General features: G+C 37.8%; 1 protein-coding gene across 3 annotated transcripts in view; it reads left to right on the plus strand.

The window, feature by feature from the left end:
• APBA1 (amyloid beta precursor protein binding family A member 1) overlaps positions 1-26,756 on the plus strand; it is an 88,823-nt gene that overhangs the window by 51,771 nt on the left and 10,296 nt on the right. For 2 of the 3 annotated variants that reach the window (XM_005532882.3, XM_088054418.1), the window contains 8 exons: positions 3,759-3,860; positions 7,141-7,180; positions 11,046-11,191; positions 15,976-16,008; positions 17,141-17,227; positions 17,810-17,995; positions 21,341-21,520; positions 22,282-22,494. In XM_005532882.3, coding sequence (XP_005532939.2) covers positions 3,759-3,860; positions 7,141-7,180; positions 11,046-11,191; positions 15,976-16,008; positions 17,141-17,227; positions 17,810-17,995; positions 21,341-21,520; positions 22,282-22,494 — 987 coding nt within the window. The remainder of the gene's footprint in view (positions 1-3,758; positions 3,861-7,140; positions 7,181-11,045; positions 11,192-15,975; positions 16,009-17,140; positions 17,228-17,809; positions 17,996-21,340; positions 21,521-22,281; positions 22,495-26,756) is intronic. The other variant, XM_014261413.2, reaches the window with a different exon arrangement.

The following is a 26,756-nucleotide window of genomic DNA, read 5'->3' on the forward strand; positions in this document are numbered from 1 at the left end:
TGAAAGCCTTACTTTATCCAGTTGTCTCCTGAGCTAATGTACAAGGAGACTTTGCCATACCTATGCCATAATGCCTCTAGTATTAGTATTATTAATATTATAGGCATTAGAGTCAAATAATGCCCTGTTGTTTAAGTGAATCATGAATTTCTGAAGCATTTGTTGATTCAACCATACACATGATATTATAAAAAAGCTCTGAATAAATTACTATTTTCAGTACAAAAAATTGACCAGTGCTGTTTAACATCTTTGTGAGCAACATGGGCAGTGGGATTGAATGCATCCTTGGCAAGTTTGCCGACACCAAGCTAAGTGGCGTGGTCAACACACTGGAGAGAAGAGTTGCCCATCCAAAGGGACATGGGTACACTTGGGAGCGGGGCCTGACCTGTGAGAGCTTCATGAAATTCATGAAGGCCAAGTGCAAGGCCCTGCGGATGGGCCAGGACAATCCCAAACACAAACTGGAAGACGAACTCATTGAGAGCAGCTCTCAAGGTAGGGACTTGGGGATACTGGTCAGTGAGAAACTTCTTACAAGGGCATGTAACAATAGGACAAGAGGGAACTACTTCAAATTGACAGAGAAGGTTTAGATTAGATACAAGGAAAAATTCTTTGCTGTGGAGGTGGTAAGGCACTGGCACAGTTTGCCCAGGTGCCACATCCCTGGAAGTGTTCAAGTCCCAGGTGGATGAGGCTTTGGGCAGCTCAGTCTAGTGGGAAGTGTCCCTGTCCATGGCAGGGGCAATAAAATTTAGATGCTCGTTGAGGTCCCTTCCAATATAAAAGATTCTATGACTCCATGATTCTATGATTTCATCCCCTCTGTCCTAGTCTTGTGTGTGGCTATGTGACCCACAAGCTGTACTCTCTTTGAATGATCTGCTGCTAAAAGCATATAAAACAACACTGTTTTTATAAAAAAAGAGCAAGTGGTTGTATTTGAAGGTGTTTCAGTGTCAATTACATGTCTCTTCATGAACTGTATAGGAAGCAGCTGGATTGACCTGGATACGTCAGATGCAACACAATCCTCTCCTTTTACAAGTTCTGTTACTAAATCCCTCTGCACAAGAGCGAGGAAGGTGGAGTGGGTTGCATGTTAGTTAGAGTCAACACCAAAACTGAGATGGAGAATTTTTTGATGTACCAGGTTGAATATCGAAAGAAAAATGTAAGTAGATATTCAAGAGAAAAAGGGATAGCTATCACTTTTTTATTGGCACACCTAAAAAAAAATAAAAAATCCAGTGATAGATGTCTATGCCTAATAACAGCGTGCATCATGTAACCTTACTGTGTTTGTTCTGACAACAACTTTGTTAGGCTTCTAAAACTAGTTTTGTTAATGATAAATGACAGTGAAACTGTTACTAAGCATTTATTTTAGAGTTTGTTTAGAGCAGCTGTGCAAATTACCTATCTGCTATGATCCATCAAAATATTTCTTGTTATTGCTGTGACTGCATTCTTTCCTTGTGCATTCTATACAGTACCTCTAAAAATGCATTTTGGTGTCGAAGAGAGCTGATTGTTAATTCTTCAAAGACTGGACTTCCCTGTACAAATGTTTTCAAGGACAGCTCTCATGTCATGTCATGCAGCAGATTTTGTCAGATGTTTGGTATTTGGCTTAAGTAGTTCTGGTTCTTGGCTCAGTGTATTTGAGGGTGTTTGTTTGTTTGGTTGTTGTTTTACTTTAGGGGTTTTCTCCTCCAAAATAAATATTTAAGCAGACATTCAAACAGAGCACATAGAAAGCCATGTAATAACTTAGTTTTGTTATTCTGTAGATGAAAAATAGCTGAGTAAAGGCACTTAGAGTGCTGCTGGAGTAGCTGTCAGTATATTTCAAATGATGCACAGTTTCTTAATGCTAATTGCCTAGTTTAAATTAGATCATTTGTCTTTCAGTGTGTGAATATGAGAGTTTTCAGCCATTGTAAAGAATGTTTTTTTTTGTGTGCACATCCACTTTTAATGCTTAAATTGATTTTTTTGTTTCATGTTTAAAGCTCAGTCCTACAGTGTCTTTATTATTTATTAATTATCTTTATTATTAATGTCATTATTGCATTGATAGTATCATGCACCTTTTAAATTTGTTCCTAAAACAGAAATACTGCATAATTATAAGAATGTGAGCACTATGAAAACTCTTCCTTATGTAAATAGGAGCTGCCATTTGTGCAGTTGCATCACTGTGGCACTGTTGACTGGTAATTACACAGCAAGTCAAGGGAGCCTGTATCTCTCCCACAGCCCCTGCTCACATGCTCTCTGCGGCAAGTAATTCTTCAGTCTGATGGTGCAACCACATGCCAGCTTCCTAGAGATTGTTTCACAGCTGCATCTTCTTTTGGCTTGCAGTTGTGATTCAAAATACAGGGAGACGCAGGGACGGCTCCTTAACACAGGCTATATCTGTAAAGATTGCTTCCTAACTCTTTGGAAGCCTTTATTAGTTGACTATAATTTTAATACTTAGTTATTATCTAAGATAGTGGAATGTTTGTAAAGAGAAAGAAGCAGAGGGTTATGTTTTGTTTTGTTTCATTTCATTTCTAAGGGAGGCTAAGAGAAACTTAGATATTTGGGTTTTTAGTTGTTCTTGGTTTGGTTTTGGTTTCATGGGTTTTTTGTAAACTACTTCATAGAACTCAAATTTTCAGCTGCAGTAGATGCGGAGCATGAGGGTGGAACTGTTGCCAGCTCAGACTCCTGGAAATGTATCCCTTTTGTGGTATGACTCATTGGCTCAGAGGAAAGCTATGTCATACTGTTTATGAAAAGATAAGAATAGCATTTGACTTGTTTTGCCATCAGTGGAGAGTGTAGAATGCCAGGTCTATTGGGCTAAATACCCAGCTGTAGCTAAATGCTAGACTTCCCTTTTGAGGATTTCCATTTTGGCTTGGACAGACATGTTTTGTAGGTAGCTCCTTAAAATCTGCCTCTAAAAATGCCTGCTGGGCTAAAGCTTTGTGATCTCTTTCATTTCAGTCATCTTCATTAATTCCACATTCTGTGTTCCTGTGTCACACCATCATACTAGGGCACCCTGCTCTGTACTTCAGATACCTTGCTACAGCTTTTTCACATTACCAGCATTCATCAGAAATTGTCTATGATTAGAATATCCTTTCCCAGAACATTCTTCCCCTTTATCAAGATACTTGCTGATCAATCACTTAGATATTTGCTCCACTGAATTGTTTATGGAAAAAGAAGAAGAATGAGGAAATCTGTATGTATTGACCTCATAGCATGAACTATTGAATATTTTCTGGGTTTGTACTCTATCTGGAATGAGGAATCCCACTCCTTGATTACACTGGTATTAGATTTTCATTGAGTATATTCATAAATTCTTGAATACGTCAATATTACTCTGCACACCTTATATATGTTGTTTTCTGATATAATGGAATAACATTTATGGACAAATGCTGTGGCCTTCTTCTCCTCACATTAGATTAGTTTAGCACCTCAGGTGAGTAATACCTGGGAGCATGTGCACTTATGGGGAAATTTCAATCTTCTCTTCACTTTTCCCTGTTTGACAAATAAACTAACTTTAGCTGAATCCCTGTGTGCTGCTTAAGGTTAATTCACTTGTTTCCCATCACAGTTTACTCTTAAGTGACCTTAAATTTTTTTCTTAGAATGTTAGAGCATAGTATGTAGAATATGAAAGAAAAATTTCTACATTGGGCACTCAAAATAACTTTTGATTTTCTTGTCATGTCTAGTCTCCATCTCCAGATTCCTCTTCACCTCGAGGTGCTGAATCATCAAGTAGGCAACATCACCAGGATGTCTGCAGTACAGCAGAGGCTTCCACTAATAAAGAGGTAAAGTAAAATGTTTTTAAAAGCCAGTCTTGTTCATGCTGCTTATGCCTTTTAATTTTCCTAGCTCCCTTGTACCTGTGTAATCCCTTTTCTTCTTTTTCCTTTCCTTATGCTTCTTTACCTTATGCTTGCCCACCTATCTGACTGAATTTCTAACATGCTGAAGACTCTTTGTCATGGCATTTCTGACTCTGTGTTCAGCTGTCACTAAATTTGTTTAACAGGTGGCAGGGTACTGACAGCCAACATCCTCTCTGTAGCAGAGAGAAAACGAAGAAGCCCTTTTGGTTTTTCCCCCCACTAAGAAAGAGTATTTCTCAGCCAGATGAAAAAGTGCTTAAATTAAACTAATTACATAATAAATTATGCTGCTTAATATTTTGTCGTTGTAGAAACCGGCCTGCAAGTGCTTCGTAGTCAGAATTCAGTTCCTGACTCCAGGCTTCTCAGAATAAAGCTACATAGTTAGGGTTTTTTTCCCCTTCACCTGGTAGTGCTTTAGATTACAGTAGTTCCACCAAAATGAAGTATGACTAGAACTGCTTATAGTATGAAAAGAAAATCATTTGACTTAAGAAGGATTTGGATTAGTGTAGAGTGGCAGGTTCTGTAAACAGAAAAATCTGCAAATATTTGGTTTATTTGCCTTTTTTTGATAAACTTGAAAACAATCTGGAAACTACTGTAGCAAAATACCATATTGTTACTGATAGTAATGGATGAGTTATCTTCCAAAATTAAAAACCTGATCTACTACAAGTGGATTAAAAATTAAACACTAATTAAATAATCTATTTGTTCCTTTTTACTTTTGCAATTATCAAAGGATAGGAAAGCTTGTAACATGTATGTAATTGTGTCAGTCTGCATTTGCATTTAGAAAATAATGAAAAATTTCAAAAGACTGAAGAAACCCATAATTTTTCATATTCTGAAGTGTTCAACTACAGATCATGTCTTTAAGTTTTCATCTGCTTTCCTGTTAACTTATTAAAGCCTTAAGGATTCTTCCCTACAGACTTTATCACTATATGTTCTATATTTTAGCTATTTTTACGTGTCAATAAAATTACCCAAAGGAAAAAAAAACAACAACAAGCAAAACACTGTTGATATCAATTGTTACGATGTGCTTACACATAGTTACAGAGGTGGTAAACCAGGTTCCACTGTAAGGATGTATTGGGCTATTAGTTTCCCTCAGATGGGGAATAATTCCCACTTTAATATTTCTAATGCAAGAATAAAGGTGATAAAACAGCCTTATAATTTCTGTATTTTTTAGGTCTTAGAGAAACCTTTTTATTAAATATAAATTTATAATACCAGATGGTAACAAGATTATTGAAAGTAATAAAATACTAATGACCTCGATATTTCATTATTCATGGCTATTTAAAATTAAGAAGTGTAGGTTTCCTCCTATTGGTAACATTACCTGATACTTTACTCTTCTAGTGGTTTTAGTATAATGCCTTTCTACCTGCATAGTGAGCAAGAAAAATGAAGCTTTTGAGTGAGAATAAGGACATATATGGTGGTGGTTTGCACCACTCTACCCTGGAAATAAATTGCTGCTTAGAGTGTTGAACAGTTGGTAAATCTGTATCATAGATTTTGTTCACTGCTTAAAAAGAAAGAAATACTTTGTAAAATATTTATATACATGAGCTGCCTCTCGTCTGTAGGAGATTTGTCCTCTATGCCTGTCAGAACCCAGTGTTTGAATCTCCCCTTTAGCACTACATCAGCAAGTATTACAAACAGTTGTTGGAGTCTATATGGATAGGTAGTTTAGTAGGACCATTCATCTGAAGAGGTGAAGGAGCCACAGATGTGAAAAGACATGCCACTGTCCTCTCAGCAGCTTAAACGTGTTGGCAGCAGCAGATCATTGATTATTGACATCTTTATTGATGCTAGTACAGAATCTGATGGACAGGATTCTTGGATTCTCAACACAGTTTAGTAATTTTCATGGGGAGTGAAAAGAACTTACAGCTTGCACAGGCTCAGCTGTCTGTGTCACATGCCTTTTCTTTTTAATTCACAAATTTTATTTTATAGTAAGACATGCATCATTGGTTAATAATATTATTTGTTATATCAGTTTTCCATATCTTAAAAAGGAGAAGACTCCTTGGGGTTAAGTCAGTCAACCTGTTACATAACAGTCACCTTTCTAGTTCTACCTGGTTTTTCCACTAGTACACAGACCCTGGTAAGTTGCCTGTGATAAAGAAAAAAAATGTGGCATGTACTGAAAATTACTGAAGATTGTATGCATTATTCTGATAATGTGTATAGATTTTCTTTTAATAGAATTATATTAAGCAGTCATTGGAGGAATTAATGCTAGTACAATCAGTTATGGATTCATTTACTACCCACTTACCTGCCTATGATAGCAGCAGGTATTTTAGTATAGCCATTACCAATTATATAGTCCCACACACAATTTTGTTTGTTACATTTTTTGTGGTTTACATTATTGATTAAACAAAGTGGTGAATTTCATTCATTGAAAGTTGTAGCCTTCAGATGTCTGAAGGGCTAGTCTCATAGTCTTTCACAGAAAATAACAGTAGGATGTATGGTATTACTTCAGTGTGTGTATTTACATGCACAAGTCAAGATTCTGTTTATTCCTTCACTCTTTATGTGATTGGTGCTACCAAATGTGTTTTTGTGCTCAATATGGTGTAAGCACAATTGGTGGTGAGGTCATGGTGAATCTGGTTATCCCACAGAATAGAAGCTGCTCCCTAACCTGTTAAAAGCTAGGGAGCTTTCTGTAGGTTCTGTTAATGTGAGGGATAAATCTAAAACCATTCCTAATGAATAACTGTATTTTGTTAATGATGGTTTCAGTCATGGATTTTAACAGGAAACTGCAATTTTTATATTCCTGTATGCATTTATTTGAAGTTGGAAGATCTGGTATCTTTGAGGTATTATGTTCTTTCCTGCATATTTCTTGATTATTAAAAGCAGAGCACCTATTAGATAGATAATTAATGCACTAGTGAAGACCAGCAAGTAAGTGAAGTCTGATCTTACTGTATTGTCTACTAGGTAAACACAAATGGAGTGCATTGAATTTACTTTAGTAGGTGCTTAGATTTTGAAAATACTAAATATAAATAATAATAAGTGGTGTTCTACCTTTACTAATAACTATGGCTGATTTAAGTTTGGGGTTTTTTTGGCATGGAGGAATTTTTAATGCATATTTGTGCATGCTATGTTCTGTTTGAAATCCTTTTTGTCTTAATTACAGTCCAGAAAAAGCTTGGCTTCATTTCCAACATATGTTGAAGGTAAGATAGTTCTACAGTTTCTAAATGTTTTTTCACGTCAAAAAACCCACCTATATTTATAATGTCTAAAATTTTACTTTTATTTCCTGAAGAGAAGAACTACTAAGGCTGGGTATACCGATTTAGATTAAATTGCATGCAATTTAGAACCTGAGCTAAATCCTACTGTGCTCTTTCAGAAATTTGGAAGCATGGAGCTTTTCATTTTCTAGTGTTTCATTCATAGTTTCTGTATCAGTTGTGCTGTTTTTTTCCTCAGTATCACTTAAAACATGCTGTGGTATTTACACAACATATAAGAATGTGTGCAGAGAAGGAAAACAGACTAAGCAAGAAGACTGTAGTGCTCTGTCTAGCATAGATTTCTGTTGGCAGGCTCAATGGCCTGCCAGTGAAAATCTGCTTTGCTGAACAGCTACTTGCGTCTTAATTAAATACTGCTTCTCACCTCAGAGTTAAGGTTTCAGTAGTGCTGGTTTTTTTCAGAACAATGTGAAAAAGCAAGTTACCTGCCTCTTGAACTGCTGTTACCTTTTGTCTGAGTTTGCATCCTGTGTATACTGCAGGAAGAACACAAGTTTTGTGCAGTTATGACAGAAGCAGAAAATAGAAGTTTCCTCTGACAGTATGAAATTTTAGAAATACAATTGATGTAATTCTTTATTTGGACTTCCTTGTCACTCCTTGGATTGCTTTACAGTGTGCTGAATTTAACTGATTATGTGATCGTTTTCTTTGGACTGCAAATTGATTGTTGTTTTAGTCTTAAGAGTATAAGCTGCCTGTTTTGGAGTCTCTGGCCAGAATATCAATTAGTCCATAGCTAAGCATTGGAATTTTACACCAGTTAAGGATCTCTCTTAGATTTTAAATTAATCTCCTTTTGATAGTCCTCTGTATCAAGGGGGCTTTTAAAAATATTTACCTCCACCTTAGGGAAAAAAAAATAAAATCGTGAACTAAAATTTTCTTGGTTCTTTGTCGAGCACAAAATTCCTTAAAATTACAAATGTTCCATTTATATGCACCAGCAGTCCAAGGAAAAATTTGCCACCACCTATACTAGCTATACTAGGCTTTCATTGAGGTAATAGTTTTGTTATCAGAGATAATAAAGGAGGTGTTCTAAAAAGCAATGCTGTCTGTGTGTTCACCTCTGATACAATTGGAGCACATACCTTTTTGGGGTTTAATATCCACTTTCTTGGAGTCCTATACCTTTGCCCATTTTTTTTTTTTTCTCATTTTGATCAGAAATGGTAAAGGGTTTCACATCCTTTAACGTAAAGTGTGGAAGTAGTGAAGAGGCCTTGATGTGCAGAGTAATAAATAGCAGCACTTAAAATGCTGTGTGATTTCTGTGTAAATATGTAATACTTCCAGATGCATGAATTTCCCTAAGGAAATAACACAATTTCTTTAGGTCATGTGCATGCAAGTGACTTCTTAATTTTGAGAATTTTCCAGATACGTACTGCCTGAGCAAACTGCACACTGGAGATGAGCATCTTAAAATTGCTAGTCATGAATTTTTGTATGTAAAGAAATCAAAAAGAAGACAAGCCTGCTCACTAGATTTATGCATGTGCTTCTGTCTGTGTGTATGGTTTCAGTGTGATATTTAGCTCCAGCTCTTTCTTTTTTATTTTAATCATAATAATGACTTACTTTTCCTTGAGGCAAAAGCTACTCGTGCTCATTCTGAGGGGTTCTTAGTCTTATATGTTATTATTAGAAAAAAAGTTTGCATTCTGAGTAATCTGAAACGTAAAGCCCCATCACCTTGTAGTTCAAGATACCCCCTGATTTTTTTTTAGAGGAAAAAAGAAAGACAAACGTAAACACAGGTGTTTTCTGATGAAATGTGAACGTATTTACCGTGCGCATTCTTTAATACTATTTATATTCTCTCTTGTCTTGAGCAACAATAGTTTTCCCTTACTTCTAAGAACAGGAAGTTTCTGCAGTTTAACCAGCCTCCCTTTTGGATCATGGTAGTTTTAACATGGTATCAAAATGGAACATTTTAATGTATAAAATTTTTAGGTAAGGCTGCCAAACACCAAAAATCTTACAAATCAGAAGTGCTGCTTTGTAAGGATTTGCCTTGCTTGGTAATGAACACTTTACACCCCATCATTTTCCACAAAATTTGATGGGTGTTGGATCTCTAAGAATCTATGGACTAAGAGAGTTGCTTTGCCAAGAAGAGAGCCCGTGCATTGTGTATTTAATATCTTGTGTATTTAATAACGTTTTTATTTAACTCAGTTCTTTACCACAGTATCCTTGTTAAGACTACTTTTTTTAAAGGTCTGTGGCATAAAAATATTGAGTAGGGTATGAGTAAAAATATTGAGTATATGTAGAACCTTCCAAGGGATGTTGATCTGTTTGTTTCACCAACTGTGGTTAGTGCACAAGCAAGAAAGAGGCTGATTGCTGCTATGAAACTGCACCTTTTCTCTTTCTGCTTGTCACTGTTAGTCTCAGAATTGCAGGGCTGATTTTGGTGGGTGAGGAGTAAGCTGAGTAACTGTGTCTGTCACTTTATCAAGTGAAAAATCACAGTTTATTTTGCTCCAAGCTGATCCCTACTCAGAAAAGAATGAGCTATTGTGAGAAACAGGCTGGATTAACAATTGTAGCTTTTGCTGGAGAGATGTTGTACTGGGTTTGCATAGCAAGGTTGTGGGGTGGCTAGAAGAAGTGAGAAGCTGCTGGAAGCTTCCTGCCTGTCCAATAGAATCAGCGCCAACTGGCTCCAAGACAGACCCACCACTGACCAGGGCTGAGCCCATCAGTGACAGTGGTAGCACGTCTGGGATATTGTATTTAAGAAGGGGAAAAAGACTCTGCACCACAGCAGCTGTAGCCAGAGAGTAAAGGGCTGGGATTGTGTAAAAAAAAAAAAAAAGATCTCTGAAGACAAGGTCAGTGGAGTAGGAAGGACTGGAGGTGCTCCAGGTGCCAGAGCAGAGATTCCCATGCAGCCCATGGTGATGACCATGGTCAGCCAGTTGTGCCTCTCCAGCCAGTTGAGGTCCACAGTGGAACACACAAGCAGCCCCTGGAGGACCCCATACCAATCACGTGGATGCCCAAAGAAAGAATGCTGTGACCCCATGGCAATCCCAGGCTGAGCAGGCTCCTTGCAGGATATGTGGCTTAGTGGAGAGAGGAGCCTGCCTGGAGCAGGTTTGTTGGGAGGACTTGTGACCCCGTAGGGAGCCCTCATCAGAGCAGTCTGTTCTGAAGGATTGTCTCCTGTAGGAGGTATCCCATTCTGGAGCAGAGGAAGAGTGTGAGGTGTCTTCCCCATGATGAAGAAGGAGCATCAGAGACGGCATGTGATGAACTGATCACAGCCCCCATTTCCCTGTGCCTCTGGATGCAGAAGATACAGAAAATTGAGAATAGAAATGAGTCCCAGAAGAAGGAAGGGACAGAGGAAGGTGTTGGAGCATCTGTTTTTATTTTTCATTATTCTGCTCTGACTTCATTAATAATAAATTAAACAAGTTTCCACAAGTGGAGTCTGTTTTGCCCATGGCAGTAACTGACGAGTGATCGCTCCCTGTTCTTGTCTTGCCCCATGAGACTTTGTTATATTTTCTCTCCCCTGTCCTTCTGCAGAGGGGAGTGATAGAAGAGCTTTGGTGGGCAGGGTCAACCCACCAAAAATTTTGAAATAATTTGTTTGATGTTTTGTGCCTTTGAAAGTACTGGTTGCCTTTTTGTTATGCTAAACTGAAGTATTTCAGAGGAGGTTTTGCAGCCGTCAGGTGCAGGTTCAAGTTGTCAGAGTTCTGCTGTTTCACTGTGTTTCATGATTGCCTTCAGTGATGGCTTTCCTGTATTACAGTTCCTGGACCTTGTGATCCTGAAGACTTAATCGATGGAATCATTTTTGCTGCCAATTACCTTGGTTCAACTCAACTCCTTTCTGATAAAACTCCATCCAAGAATGTCAGAATGATGCAGGCTCAGGAAGCTGTCAGCAGGATTAAGGTGAGGAGTAATTCCTGCTGCTTCTTGTATGGTTGCTTTATGATTGTGGGTATGAACTTCTTTCTTATGCAGTGATTTTTCCAGGTGGGGTTATCTGTAGTTTCAGAATGAGAAGTGTCTCACTTTTCCTTCTGCAAAATAAATCATATACCTAATGCTGCTTTTGGAACGAGACTGATAAGGGGATGTTATCAAGTAATTTTAATTCCCTATGGTAATATTTGTGCTGTGTACACTAAACCAGAATCTGAAGTGAATAGTGGTCGAAGTATTATCTAGGTGTGGAGGGAAAACAGGTTAAGGAAGTAACTAGTAAGTATTGCAGCTGCTTCTGGCTTGGCACTCATTGGAGTTGCTACTGTGGTAATGACTGCAGTTATTTTCTACCCTGTTGTGGATACTTGTTTCTCCACACATAAGAGCTGTGAACTAATTTAAAAAAAAAAAAAAGGTGTAGAAAAAAGAATTTATCCTGGAATCTGAAAAATTTTGTTTTGAAAGAGAAATTCCAACTGATTTCTGTACTGGCCATTCTCAGCAATGGGAATGCTGCTGTACTGTAAGTTACAATTATGACATTGTCAGCTGAAATTAAGGTGTGTGGATGAAGTATTGCACAGTTGTACAGGATGCTGCAACATTCCCACTACCCATACATGACTGGCTAGCAGGCACACAGTTTAATCTTCTGCTGATTCAGCTAATCAGCACAACCAACTCTGTGAATTTTCTGTGTGTTTTTCTTTTGTATATTTTATTTTGGATTCCAACTCAGATTTGGTGTGCAATTGTGTAAAAGAGAAAGGAAGAGGAGAGAAGGTTATCAGCAAGACCAATACTATTGTCTGTTAAGGTCAGCTGATGCTTCTTGCACTTGTTAATCCCTCCAGTGCTTTCCATTGCAGGTGTTCAGTTTAGTCTCTGTATGTAACGTTGAAACAGAAGCTCCAAATGGAGCCGTTGAGACAACTTCCAAAAATTGTTATTTTGCTGGTGTTCAAATGCATAGTTCTTGTAATCTTGTCTCTGATAATCTTTAACACACTCAGGTTTTAGAAAAGGCAGGAATGTAGCCTTCCTGTTAGAGATTATCCTCCACCATCTCTGTAGAAGTCTTCACTAACTTGAACTACTGAGCCTTTTGCAAAAGAGTGATTTATTTTTGTTCATTGGAGACTCTGGATTAAGTGACATTCTTTAAAAATATGTTTTATGAAGCTTTTTTACCAATGGCAGGTCCTAGTGAGTTCTCCCCAAACCTGTGGTGAAGAGTTTTCCTTGTAGAGTCTGTTTTTTTCCTGTTCTGGGCAAATAAGACTGTGCCCTTCTGTTTAGTAGTCTCTTTGTGTGCCTTCCTGATGCTTGGTGGTGTGCTAGAAAACTTGTCTGATTTGAATGAAAGGGAACTAAAGGTAAGGAAGAAAAGGGAGAGAAACAAAGACTTTGGTGAGGCTGGATCTTGGAGGGACGTGTCACTGGAGGGTGAAAGGAAAGATTAGCATGAAGTATCATAGCAAATAGGTATCAGGAGTGGGACTTGAACCTGGGGCTGCATAGGGTATTTGCACCTATAAGGTAAAGCTTGTGTAGGAGTACAAATTCGAAAAGGATTGCAGGGATATGGTGGGCAAAAATGAAGCAGAATTGATACAAACTGGGCCTATGAGGTGTAAGAGTATAGAATCTTTTTTTGATATGAAAAATATTTTGTAAAAATTTGTTAACAAAATACCATTCTGAGGATTCTGTTATGCCTCGGCATTTCTGTGTTTCAGAACAGAAGAAATCTATTTAATGCATTTCACTCATAAACCCTGTAACTTGTACATCTTTCTAAATCAGCAGGCATGCATATCCTTGCTTACAGTATATTTTTTTCAGGCTTGAGGCCCAAGTGATTGCATTTTTGAGCTGGTAGAACCCTAGCTGGTATATTTAATTTTCTGAAACTTGGTGTATTTCAGAAAATTATTGATTTGTTTTACGTTGTACACAATACCTTTGAACACTTCTTGGACAGCTATTGCTTTCTGCTTCTGAGTAAAGCTCAGGCAACTCCCCTGCACCTTGGGCTCTTTGGCTTATTAGGGTTGGCTTTGGCAAGTTTTGTTGCTGGTTGCCATTAAAGCTAAATGTTTTCAGAGAGAAATTCATTATGATAGATGGACTTCCTGCTGGCAGATTCATCACTGCATCAGATATTCTATATCCCACATGTGTAAATTATGACTTGCACAGTGACTATGAAGGTTGTGCCCTACTCATGTTTGTTTACAGAGTGCTGTACTTACTGCATGTCAACTGTTTCTCCATTCAAAGCTTATGATTAAGAATGAGCTTTTAAAATACACAAACTTGAAGCTGAGTATTAAAAAGGGCTTTGTTTAATCCCTGCTATTTATACCTTCACATAACTGTACCTTTTGATTTATTTTTTAACTATACCTTTTGATTTTATTGATCCCTTCCTTTGAGCAGAACCTTCAGGCCACATGTTCATTCATTTGGAATGTGAACAGACTTTGAAAACAATTCTCCATTCTTCTTTAAATAAGTATCTTTTCAGTTAGAAGTACAAGAGCTGGGTGTTTTCTTGCTTGGCCTTCATCTCTATGAAGTCCAGCTAAGTTAAAACAGATATACTGCTTTGAAGGTGTTCATCAAATGTAGTTAGGAGTATTTCATTAGGAGGCACTTGTAGCTTGCTGTGTGGCGGGTTTGAACATTTCTAGGTAACACCTGGTTTGATTTCTGAGTGTAATTTGAGATAGAATCCATATGTGGATATTTAGTTTAGTATTTCACACATTTTCACACACTCAGTGTCCTCTCAGTACTCAGTTGCAGAGCATTTTTTGTAGAGACTAAATGGATTGAACTTAGGACCTCTCTGTAGCAAAAGCAGAAGCTTACTGGGTTTTAATGTTCTGTAATTTTGGAAATTGCATCTATATAAATAAATACATTCACTTACCTTAAAGGAAAATAATGAATTCTGTATATTAAAAAAAAAAAAAGTGTATATTAAGTATTTTCCATTTGTTCTTTTCTTCTAGGAATACAGAATCTTTCATTTGAGTTAGCAAAATAATGTCATGATAAAGAGGATTTGTCTAATAAAGTATCTTGCATAGAATTATCCTATTTTTTGTTGTTCATGGACCATAAGTTATTTTGTGACACTTCTGTGCAGTGTTAAATCACTTATTAAAAGTGCTTGTTCCATATCATTGTCTTACTTTTATGAAATATTTGAAAGTAGTTCTTCAATATGCTTTCATTTGAAGAACAGAATTTTCAGTAAATTGAGTCATAGTGTATATTGATAAATTGTTGATTCTTCATTGTAAAGCTGTAGCTCAAAGATTTTTTTCCCCCCCTTTTTCTTCATTTTGGCCTGTGCTTTTCTTCTTTTGGGAGGTCCATCATTCTAAAGTTTGGGAAGGGTGAGAAAGAAAAGCTTGATTTTGGAAGGCAATCTAAATGCTCTCTCTCAGGAGTGTCTCCTCCTTGCCCAGTGTAGGACAGGCAGCCGTTACTCAAGACAAGTATATTATTTCTGACTATTAATTTAAATTGAGAGTAATGTAGTGAAGAGTCTGCCGCATAAGGCAGTTTTAATTGCTTTTGCAATAGTTTGCAAAATAACCTATCAGGCTACAAAATACTTCTAAGTTTGAAAAAGGTGACTAAAAGCTAGTTTGAGAAAGTTTCTATTTGCAAATAAGCAGGTTGGCCTAAACTTCAAGTGGCTGGTTTCATGTTTGTTTAGACAAGATCTGACAGATTTAGGTTGTGAGCATCAGTATAAAATCTATGATATGTCTTGTGATTCAGGCCTCCTGTTTGCTCTTGGTAAAAGAAGTTAGTGCTGAATCTGTATGAAGCTTGTTAAGTGTAAGCTTCCTTCCTACCTCAAGCACACCTGTAAATTTAAGTACCAAAGAGGCTGCTATTGTTTGAAGTTAAGGCCTAACTGCTGGCCTGGTGAGTATTGCATTCTTTCAGTGAGCAGCTCTGTAAAGCTCAGTTCACCATTGGTTTGAATTCATGATTGCAACACTGTAAAAATTACGTAGTTTTGGTTAGTAGAAACTTCTTTTAAGGTGTTTCTGGAGCTGAAAAAATTTGGTAGTGTGAACATACCTTTGTGTAGGTGTCACAGGAAAATACGTTGACCAGAGACACTGAATGAACATGGGTACAGATTTATTTGCTCAGAAGGAAGAGAAAATGAAGGTGATAGTAACCTTTTGTCATTTTATTTTTCCAGGAAAAAGTAGCATATTGTTAGGGAGGTTATTTTTTTGAAGTCTGTTGAACTATGAGATCTGAAAAAGCTGTAAAAATAAGGCATAAATTTTTCTCTTACCTTTTACATTGGTGTGCCTTCAAAAGAAATAATATTATGGTTTACACTGCTGTAAGTGAGGGGAAGCTCTGTTATGTTTCTTAAACCATCCTCCCCCTCACCAAACCTCAAAAACAATTGCTCACAAAATAACCTTGTTTATTGCAAGTAACATTTTAAGTGAAAAAAAATCCTTTTGTGTTCTTCTTGACTCTTTTGGTGCTGTTTCTTTTCATTTCTGAAATTAATTGTGCTAAACATGAAATTTTTAAGCTAAAAGCAAAAGGAGCAAATTAATCTAAGCAGGGACTAATTTAGACCAGCTAGTAGTCTGTGAGCCCTGACATTAGTTTGTAGATTCCTGCTTGACTTGGAGTCTCTGTAAGCTCTTCTCTAACTGTTCTCCTGTCTCTGTTTGTTCCATGCTAAGCAGATGGCCCAGAAATTAGCCAAAAGCAGGAAGAAGGTGCAGTACAAACTCCATCAGCTTGATGTTATGCTTGTTCTTTTGTTTTCTGGGAGGGTTTTTTCCTTTCTTTTTATTTTGTGGTTTTATTTTCTGCATCCAGCAAGGTTTTTTCAGATTTATTTCTGAGCCACCATACAACTTGACATATCTCAGAAATCAGTTGCCTGATTGGCCATTTTTTGTTGCTTATCATTAGCCATTTCACGTTAGAAATAGAAGAAAGATTGGATTTATTAAATGGTTACAGGCAGTACCCAAAATGCGTATTAAAGAATCAAGACTGACACGGCAAATGTTTAAACTTTGTAAAATCATGGATTAAAATGAAGTGTGGGGGTTTTTTGTGGCTTTTTTTTTTTTTACTTTTTTTTATTTTATATTTATTAAGAATGCTTTGTTTAACACACAGAGATGTCGGATTGCTGGATGCAAAAAAACAAGTTTATGTCTATACATACAGTAATATACTGAGATTGACTCATCTTTGTAATAAGTTTTGTTTGTGGAGCTTTCAATTGCCTTTTAACAAATATAATTTAAAAAATATTGCAAATGTTTGCTTTCTATTAACAAAATATGACTTCTAAAGTGGGTTACTGCTTGGAAAGTATGTTGTCTGACTGTGAAGGTCTTCTTGCCAGAACTGCATTATGAAAAGCTCAAACAGTACCTCCTGTGGTACAGGTTTTTCCATTGGTCTTGGCAGCCACTGCTAGCCCAAATAGAAATTCCTCAGGCAGGAGATGCTGTTAGGCCTTTCTGTGCCATGTATGAAAACCTTATTTGAAGTGGGTTTCATAGTGTGCAGAAAATGGTAAAATCATAATGCTTTTTAAGAAATCTTCATAGTTCATGTTGCAGTCAGGTATAATTTTACTGAATCAGGAAAAATAGCAGGCAAGCTTTTATGAGGTTAACTTTTTTTTCAAACAATACCCAATTCACTTTCACGTATATGATATAGTTTCCACATCTTTGTGTTTCTCTTTTGCTTCTGCAGTCTAATACTCTATCCTGCATTTCTGTTCTGGTGACTGTGTCTTAGTGCACCCCTGTACGTGAATTAACATCATTATTAGTAAGTATGTTACCTGATGTGTTTGTTTGACTCTAATCCATTTATTTGCAGGCTCCAGAAGGTGAATCTCAGCCCATGACTGAAGTGGACCTCTTCATTTCTACACAGAGAATAAAAGTACTGAATGCAGACACACAGGTAAAAACATAAACAAAATACTTTGTTGGTATTGTTGGAGTAGACTACTGGAATAGACTTCCACCTACATGTTAAAATTTGTCTGTAAAATGTTTTGGCTCTTCTGTACCCCTCTAATCAGAAATCCATGGTCAAGAGCCATGTCATACGGGTCATTACTCTGGTGTGTCTGACTGTAGAAATTATTAGAATTTGTGGGTAAGATAATTGCAGTCAGCTTATGTCTTCTGAACCATGCTGCATCAAGTATTGATTGTGCACAGAGTAGCTCAAAATGTTTAGCTGCAATAATTTGTTGATAGTCCTGTTCACATACATGCCCAGCATATGCAGGTTCTGCAATTGAGGTCTTGATGTGCATTTCCACAGAAAAAAATCCCCTGTAAAACTTTCTCTTTGTTTTGGTTTTGGAAAGTGAAACTCTTGGTTTCTATTTGTATCTCCCTTCATGCATGACAGGTATTACAGACTTCACTTAACAGAGTGAATAGTCTTACAGCTATTTGTGTGTTTTGATAATACTAGATGTGCAATAAGAACTTAGTTGAAGCAGCTGCTTATGTTGGTTTTCTTATTCCCCAGGAAACCATGATGGATCATCCCCTGCGGACCATTTCTTACATTGCTGATATAGGAAATATAGTTGTTTTGATGGCTCGCAGGCGAATGCCACGCTCTAACTCCCAGGATAATGTGGAAGCATCTCACCCCTCTCAAGACGGAAAGAGGCAGTACAAAATGATTTGTCATGTCTTTGAGTCTGAGGATGTAAGCAATTACATTGTCTTGTAATTTTCTAGGAGTGGAAAAGTAAGCACATTTTAAAAGGCCCAAAGTCCATTGTGAGTTGTTCTGTTTGTTTTTTAACTGCAATCAATATTTCATCTAAGCAGAGGAACTTACATTTATGTTTGCACCTGACAAGTCACAGGAAACTGGTGCTTATAGAAATGCTTACCATTTTAAAGCTTCTGGAGTGCCTTCCAGTAGCAGTGATCTGAGGATCCAGTTACTTCAGGTTACAAATACGAGCTCAAATTATGCATAAGAGAGGGAAAGTCTATCAGAGGTGCTTATTTTCATAGGGCAGTTCTGTTCCCAAGTTTTTCATTGAGGATCAATCTTTGATTGATTACCAGAAAGGTAATTTTTGTTTTTCAGGAGGTTTGTGTTGGGACTATAGTTGCTGTCATCATATCAAAAGGCCAGCAGAAAAAGATTGTCATTTCAGCAGTCTCCAAATATGCTGAATAGAGACACAAATGACTAAATTTTAATCTATGGAACACTTAAGTTACTTTACACAGGACGAAGTTACCTTACACAGGATTTGCAACCTGTCTTCAAAATCAGTGTGTATAACTTGCTGTGCACTATGCTGATCTTTAACTTTTACGCACTTGTAAAAAGTAACTTTCAGTAACTGAAAAGTAAAATCAAGCTTATCAGATTGAAGTGGTTAGATATGTGGTTTTTAGGATCATAGTCAAGTTAGGCTTAATAATTTGGGAAATTATAACAAACTCAAGAGAAGTAAGTGAAAATATCAGTTTCTTATAAAGTATTCACGTCTTCCAATCTGCAGTGAGCATCAAGGACTTTGAGATGGGAAGGTTGTCTTGAATAAGGAGCTGATTTTATTTTATATAATGTTCTAAACAGATTATATTCAGGTGTCTGAATATATTATCTGATTGCACATGAATGTATATACATAACCCACTGCTGAAGTTAAAAAGGACGAGCACTGATTAAAGTAGTCCCGGACCAAAATTGACAGAGTATAAAAATTATGAATTATTTCCACAAAATAACGTGTAAGCCTGTTTTGCAAAGCCTTTTAAGAATCTGGTGTGAAAGAGAGTAGCTGATGCATTTTTTGCTTAATATCATTTGACAAGCCACCCACTTCGAAGCTGCTGTTCCTGTGTTTCTAGTCACAAGTTTGGGTGCTGCTTGCTCTTTTCCTGGCCAGTTGAAAAAGCTGAAATCAAACTGTCAGGTGACAGAGTTTGGGGCTTATTTTCCTTCACCATCAGGTGGTCTGACCCCTTGCAGGATCCATACTTCCCGGATTTGTTTCCTAGGCTGCTGTTAATACTTTGGCTAGCTGAAATATGAGCTTCCCAATCTATGGTTTGTTTTAATCAGCCTGTATTTGTGTCATATGGGATCCTCTCTATGCCTGTAGATCCAATTGGCCTGTGAAATGCCTGTAGATAAAATAAAAACATTGCTTGTTGATAGGGAAAATATGCTGAGAAGCTGCAGCTTATATCAACTCTCCTTAGTCATGGTTTATAGCTCACAGGTCACTTGCAAAATTTATCTCAAATACAAAGTCTCTAACAGAATGAAAGCATTGTAGCAGCAAGCAAATGGCAGCTTCAAAGATTTTTTTACCTGCAGTGAAGTAATGCAGCCTGTTTCTATTATAAAACTTGTCTTTTCTTCTTCTGGGACAGCTGGGTACTTGACAGAATCTACACAGTAAGTGAAACAGAAGCTGTAAGCCTGCGGGTGGGTGTTGGTCTCTGCTTGGATGAGTCTTTGTCTAAGGAGGACAGCACCAGATTTTCACCTGTATTTAGGGGTGTATCTTTAAATGAGTTGAACCTTTGTGATATGTTCAAGTGCTGGGTTTCTAAGTAGAAGTTGATCTCTTCCTGGAATGAAGAGACATGTGTATGAATGTCAAGTCTGCATTCTTCCCTTTGGTTACTGAGTTATGGAGTTGTAGTTTTCTCCTTTTCTTGCTGTCTTGTTCTTGCTGTCAAAATTAGCTTGATCTTAGCTTTGGTAATATACACATATTGGTCTTTTCAGCACCAGTAATCATGCTGTTCTCATCAGCAGGTTTAGTGCTGGTTTAAGCTGTTTAAGTTACTATATGATTTTTATTTCAGTATTGGGAATCTTTCCTTTATTAGGGACCAAACTGAACTTTAAATATGGTATTAAATAAAAGTACCTGGAGCAGCATTCATTCATTACCACACTCTGCCAAGACTCCACAGTAAGCTGTGGAGCTCTCCATTTGTCTTCCCTGCCTTTGCCACAGCCAGCACTGTTTTGATGCACATCACAGCCACCTCCTGTAAGCACTACACAGTGCTCGCTGCATGGTTGCTCCACCTATCCAGAGCAGTACTCTGCAACATGCTGTCCTTTCCTCTCCTGCCCATTACTTGCCTGACCGTGATTACTGTGTCAAAGGCAGGCTTCCCTCTGGCCCTGCTTGGCACAGAGTTTTCCCCACATCTGTCTGCTGCCCAGTTTCTCTCCCACAGCTGCAGAAGCAAAACAGCTCATGGTGGAACAATGCAGTGTAGTGAGTGGTGCATTTGGTGGCTTTGGGTGCAGACAAGACTGTGGGAAGCTGCAGGTGCAAGAGGGTGCCTACAAAAAACAGGTAGGAAAGAGGCAGAGAACTGGCAGGATTGTGCAAGTTGGAAGGAGGGAAATAAGTGTAGGGGATAGAGGCTGAAGGTAGTAGCAGGGTGAAGAAGGAGGTGCATATGACCATTTGCAGTTACTTCAAGGGCTTTATCTGGTCACTAGTTGCTGCCTTTTTCTTTTTTTGTCTGAGGCTGAGGTAGGAGTAGTCACTATGAATGTTTTAAAGGATGGTAAGAAAAGTTGGAAATACCCATTTAAATGTGGTTGTGTGTTTCCTAGTAGTTACTTCATTTTCACTGCTGGCTTGTCAGAGAATGACATTGCCTCTGCTGGAAGGGAGAGCTATCTGGGAGCAGCATGTGTGGGAAGAATTGTGGGGACAAGCTGCAGTCACTGCAGTGGCTCTACCTTTACACTTATATTAGCAGTTCTTACCTGTGTAAGGATGTCTTTCTTTCAAATATTTATAATTTAGAGTTGCTTACTGAACTACATTCATGGGAGAGCTAAATGTGTTGACATTTTATGGGTCTTTAAAATTAGTTTGTAGGGCACAAATATTTTTTTAGACTGGATTGTGTTAACTTGTAGGTTCATCAACTTGATGATGCATTTTACAGTGTGATTGTAACAGAAAGTGTCAGTGGTCATGATCACCAGAGTGTTTCACTTTTTTCTTTTCTTTTCTTTTCACTTCTCTGGGAACTGCTACAGGCACAGCTGATTGCACAGTCCATAGGTCAAGCATTTAGTGTGGCCTACCAAGAATTTCTGAGGGCAAATGGAATCAACCCAGAAGACCTTAGCCAGAAGGAATACAGCGACTTGCTTAATACCCAGGACATGTACAATGATGATCTGATTCACTTCTCCAAATCTGAAAATTGCAAAGATGTATGTCTCTTTTTCCACAAGTATTCAGCTACTCTTTATCAGTTGCAGGATTGTGTTGGAAGAAATTAAAAAAACATTAATACTTCCTAAAAATTATCTCAGTTAGTCTAGAATATCCTCCCTAATAGGACACCCTGTCATCAGTTCTGTTTCAAAGGCAAACAGTGTATCCCAAATTTATCAGCAGTCAACTGATTTACCATCTGTTTCTGTTCTTTTTACCAAACAATTTTCAGACATGTTTTAAAGTGAACTTCAAGCAGATTAACAGATTAATACAATTTTTAAAATTACAGTAAACAACATAAAATTTAAAGGAGGTGTTTATGAACATAACTGATTCCAGGGTTTAACTAACTGTATGTGCCAGAAGTCTTTGCAGCTTGCTTAATAAAAATGAACCAGTGTGCAGCTGGAACACACAGGTAATGTTTTTCCAATGCAAAGTTGTAAACTCTTGAAATCTCTTCTTATTTAGCTTTGTCCACCAAAGCCCATGGCACCAGGGTTTCCGTCACTGCAGTTTCTTCTGCTCATATACAGAATTGGCTTCTGAGGGGTGTTTTGCACTAAATCTGTATTGCGTGTCATTTAATGTTTGAATACAATGTACCCTATCTTGTTTGCCGTTGAATTAGGAAGGAAGGTTGCAAATGAAGAGGGGTATATTTGTTGGGATTGTGAGTGTTTGGAAGGGAATGATATTAGCTCTATAGGTGTGAAATAAACTATTTTTTTTAACACTTTTTCTTATTGTACAGGTTTACATTGAAAAGCAAAAGGGAGAAATCCTAGGTGTGGTGATTGTGGAGTCTGGCTGGGGATCTATTTTGCCTACAGTTATCATAGCCAACATGATGCATGGAGGACCAGCAGAGAAATCTGGGAAGCTGAACATAGGGGACCAGATTATGTCAATCAATGGGACCAGCTTGGTTGGTTTACCACTCTCAACGTGTCAAAGCATTATAAAGGTAGGGAAAATGTTTCTGGAAGCTACACATTTTTAAATGGTGACATAACTGAAGAGCAGAAAATATGAAACTGTGAAGTAAATTAACAAATCTTAACAAATATCTTAACAAATATTTGCATAGTACTTTCCATTTCATGATCTTAAAAAACAGTGTGAGTTATGCTACACCCATTTTCTGACTCCACGCAGCACCACGCAGGAAAATGGGTAAGGTTGGGACCACTGGAAGTAGTCTAACCAACCTCCTTGCTCCAGCAGAGTTTCCTAGAGCATCTTACTCAAGATTGTGTATTGATGGCTTTTGACTTTCTCCAGAGAAGGGGACTCCAAAGTTTCTCTGAAAATCTGTTCCTATGCTCAGTCTCCTCACAGGAGAGAAATTCTTCCTTATATTCAGGTGAAAGTTCCTGCATTCCATTGTTGGCCCTTTGTCTTTCATCCTATTGCTCAGCTCCACTAAAAAGAGCCTGACTATATCCTCTTGACATCTTCCCCTCAGATACTTACATGCATTAATGAGGTCCCCTCTCAGTTGTCTTTTCTTGATGCTGAACAGGGCCAGCTCCCTCAGCCTTTTTCAGAATTGCAGCATTTTTTAGGTTGGAAAAGATCTCTGAGGTCACTCAGTCCAACTGTTAACCTTTTCCTCCTAAGTGAAGTGCTCCAGTCCCCTAATGATAGCCCTCAACAGGAGCTGCCTGCTCCAGGAGCTCCATGTCCCTGTTGTGCTGAGGAGCCCAGAGCTGGACACAGCACTGCAGATGAGCCTCACCAGGGCTGAACAGAGGGGCAGGATCACCTCCCTTGAGCTGCTGGCAGTGCTCTTCCCAATTTACCCCAGGGTAACATCCGCCTTATTAGCTGCAAGAGCACTGCTGGCTCATGGACAGCTTGTGCTGGGGCCTGGGGTGATTCCTGCATTTGCCCTTGTTGAATTACAGAAGGTTCCCTTCTGCCCACACCTCCTGCTTGTCAAGGTCCTTCTGAAGGGTTGCACAGCACTTGGCCACTCCTCCCAGCTTTTGTGTCATCAGTGAACTTGCTGAGGAGGCACTCCATGATGATAAGTTAAATAAGATTGGGCCCTGTATTAGGCCCTGCTAGGTACAGGCATCCAAATAGACCTGTGCCACCAGTCCCAACCCTCTGAGCTCTGCCATTCAGTCGCTTCTCAATCCACCTCACCACCTGCTTCCTGAGCTTGAGGGTTATGAGGTTATCTTGAGAGAACAGCATCAGAAGTCTTGATGAAGTCCAGATTGACATCATCCAGTGGAATTCCAGAGTGTTTTGCTATTTACGTGTGTACCATAGTTCTGTGCATAACTTCACAAGGGAATATTTTGTGCAGAAGGAAGATACTACCAGATACACGCTTGAAATTTTATATGGAGGCATAGGTGCCTAATATTGTCATAAGCCTTACTATATGTCAAGTACCTCTTAATATTTGGATGAAATAGAGTAAATGCTTTTTTGTTCGTTTGTTTATACCTATTTTTGAAGCTTTAAAATTTGGGCTTAAAGACATACCCTCTGTGGCATCTTTTCCCAAGTTGTTTGAAAGTGCTTCTCTTATTTGGTGCTTCTCTTCACTTGCATAAATGGGATATTTTAATTGGAAGAGCTTTCTTCTAGTTGTCAGCAAAGTATGTGACACTGAAAAGCTTGCAGTCATCTGAACTGAGCAGTGCTCGGGGCAGCTGTAGCATATAAATGAATAAGTATTTGAACATCAGATTTTAAAGAACAGGAAAGATACATCACTAGAGGGTGTTTGAGACAACACTCATTAGTTATTTATTAGTTATTTATTGAAATGATCCTGCCTAGCTCTGCAGATCATCACATGCACACCCATAATGCTGGTGGTACATTATACAGACGTTCCCTCTTGGAGTTATTCATTTATTCATTACAACTTTTTGGTAACAAGTTGTATTATGTACCTTTCTTCTTTCACTTTGTAATATTTTTTTAATTGCACTATAAATTTTCCATTTACAAGGTAAATTTGCCAAGTAAAAAAAAGTACAAAGTATTTTTTTTTTTCTTCGTGGATTATCTCTTAATACTTGAACTTAGATATCATAAAGACTTCCCATTCAGGCTTCCCAAAATGTTAATATTGAGTTCTGATAAGTAATAGATGCATAAGTCACTGAACCAGTCATTTTAGATTCAGTGGGTAGAAATGATAGCCTGTGTGACATACTGAAAATATGGGAAAAGCAGTCTTACATGTGTAAAGAAATGAAAAAAAAAAAAAAAAAAATCAAATGTCTTTGTGCCAGCATCATCGAAATAAAACTCCCTGTAAATTTAGGCTCTTTGTGATTGTTTCCTATCCCACATAATTTTTATTTCTAAAACCGTGATAAGTTATGCTTCCCTTATTCAGATGGAGTTTTTGTTCTGCTTATCAGTTCTCTTTCAATACAGAGGCAATGAGCTTTGCCATTTCCAACTTCTGCAGGCCTTTCTCTTCTTCATTAATACTTACCACATTTTTCACAGGAACTGCCAGCCCATTTTTTTGTCATTTTAAAGAAAAAATAATCTGTATGTTTGCAGATCTTCACAACCACATATCTGGAGTTATTAATATAGCATTTTCGGAAACAAGTATGTATATGAATGATCTAAGCACAGATCATTAAATGTGGTAGAAATATCCCAGGTTTCTGATTTCCTCAGCATACTGGAAGGACTCCTATGAAAAGATGGTAATACGCAGATACACATATGTCATAAGCGCTTCAAACAAGATAATTCAGAATTATGGATGTAATCTTTGCTTCTAATTTACCATAAACCAATTGCAAACTGATGGAGCTTTGAAGAAGCTTTCCATGTGTTGCGGCTATTCCCTGACAGGATTATGCTACTTCTGGCTTTCTCAGAAGCATCTGGTGCTGGCTACTATCAGAAGTATACTCAGTAACTAGATAATAAAGAAAGGTGGTCAAAAATATACAATTTTTTTTTGTTTCTGATCAGTTTATGCTACCAGTCTGTATACAAGTGAAGATTAGCCACTTCTGAAATATATGCACTTTCCATAAAATTAAAATAATTTTTTTTAGGGACCACATGACATTTTTTTCCCCCCAGGGAATACATGTAAGTCACTTGCACATTCATCAGGGAAGTAAGAGCATGATGATACCAAGTCTATTGTATTCAGTCTATTCAGGCACATACCCTGAGTGAATTCAGATGACTGAAGTTAGACACTTAAATTCCTCATAGAAATGGGCATCCCCAGTACTCTGCATGACTGCTGCCTTCCAGGATTAGAATGCTGAGGCAAAAGCCCCCTAGATTTTTCCATGAACAACATGCCCACAGCATAGTTCAGGTTGAGAAGTCCCTGTCCTCTACAGTGTGTGATGTCAAGATCTGCCTATAGAAAGTGAATGGCCCTTAAGCATGTGAGCTGCACTGCTAATTGCTCACCAGAGTAGAAGTCTAGTCATAGTCATGGAAGAAGTTCAGACCTTCTTTCTCCTGTGTGTGGAGAACAGGCAGTTCCCACAGCCATGAGCTTTATCATTTTGTGTTCAGATTTTGTGTTCAGATTTGTGTTGCATTGTCTTGCAGCCACTTCCAAGAATGAGCCAAGCTGATCTTAGTGCTGTGTGGAAGTGAGGGCAGCTGTTTGCACCCAGTGTTGATTACATGCAGTTTAAGGCACTGACAAGAAAACAGATTTCAGGGCAGTTCATAATGCCAGGATGCCAGTTCAGTTACTCAAGTCACTGCTGAATCGGGAGCTCAGCTCAACAGAATCAGCAGCAGTAAATTGTATGTAGAGACTTCAGTATATTACCTTAGCTATGGAATTAATAATTTGAAGTCAGTGTCTGACACCTTGATAGCAATGAGACCTGGAATTTCAATTGTACATATGAAAGGAATTCAGAAGCAGATACTGGAATGGTCAGTAGATCACTTTAATTAAGTAAGTTGAAAATAGCTGTATTTTTTAGAAAGCATTTCATTCTTTTATGAGTTTTTTATTTATGTATAGATTTATGGCTAATATTTTGTGTGGATTAAGCATTTCAAAAATCTCTCATAACAATCTCCAAGAGCTCTGAATACTTGAAGTTGTATAAAGGGTCAGATTGCATTTATTTGTGGTTCATTACATTTTTGTTTTCATGGAGCCATATGAACTCAGTCTCTGAGTCTGGCAGTCACTCCTGTAGCTAGTCTAGACTAACATTTTGATTCAAAGTAGAACAGACTTCTTAA

Source organism: Pseudopodoces humilis, chromosome 4, assembly GCF_049639895.1.
Source record: "Pseudopodoces humilis isolate 2021_Gansu_Grassland_sample_001 chromosome 4, ASM4963989v1, whole genome shotgun sequence".
In the NCBI taxonomy this organism is placed as follows: Eukaryota; Metazoa; Chordata; class Aves; order Passeriformes; family Paridae; genus Pseudopodoces; species Pseudopodoces humilis.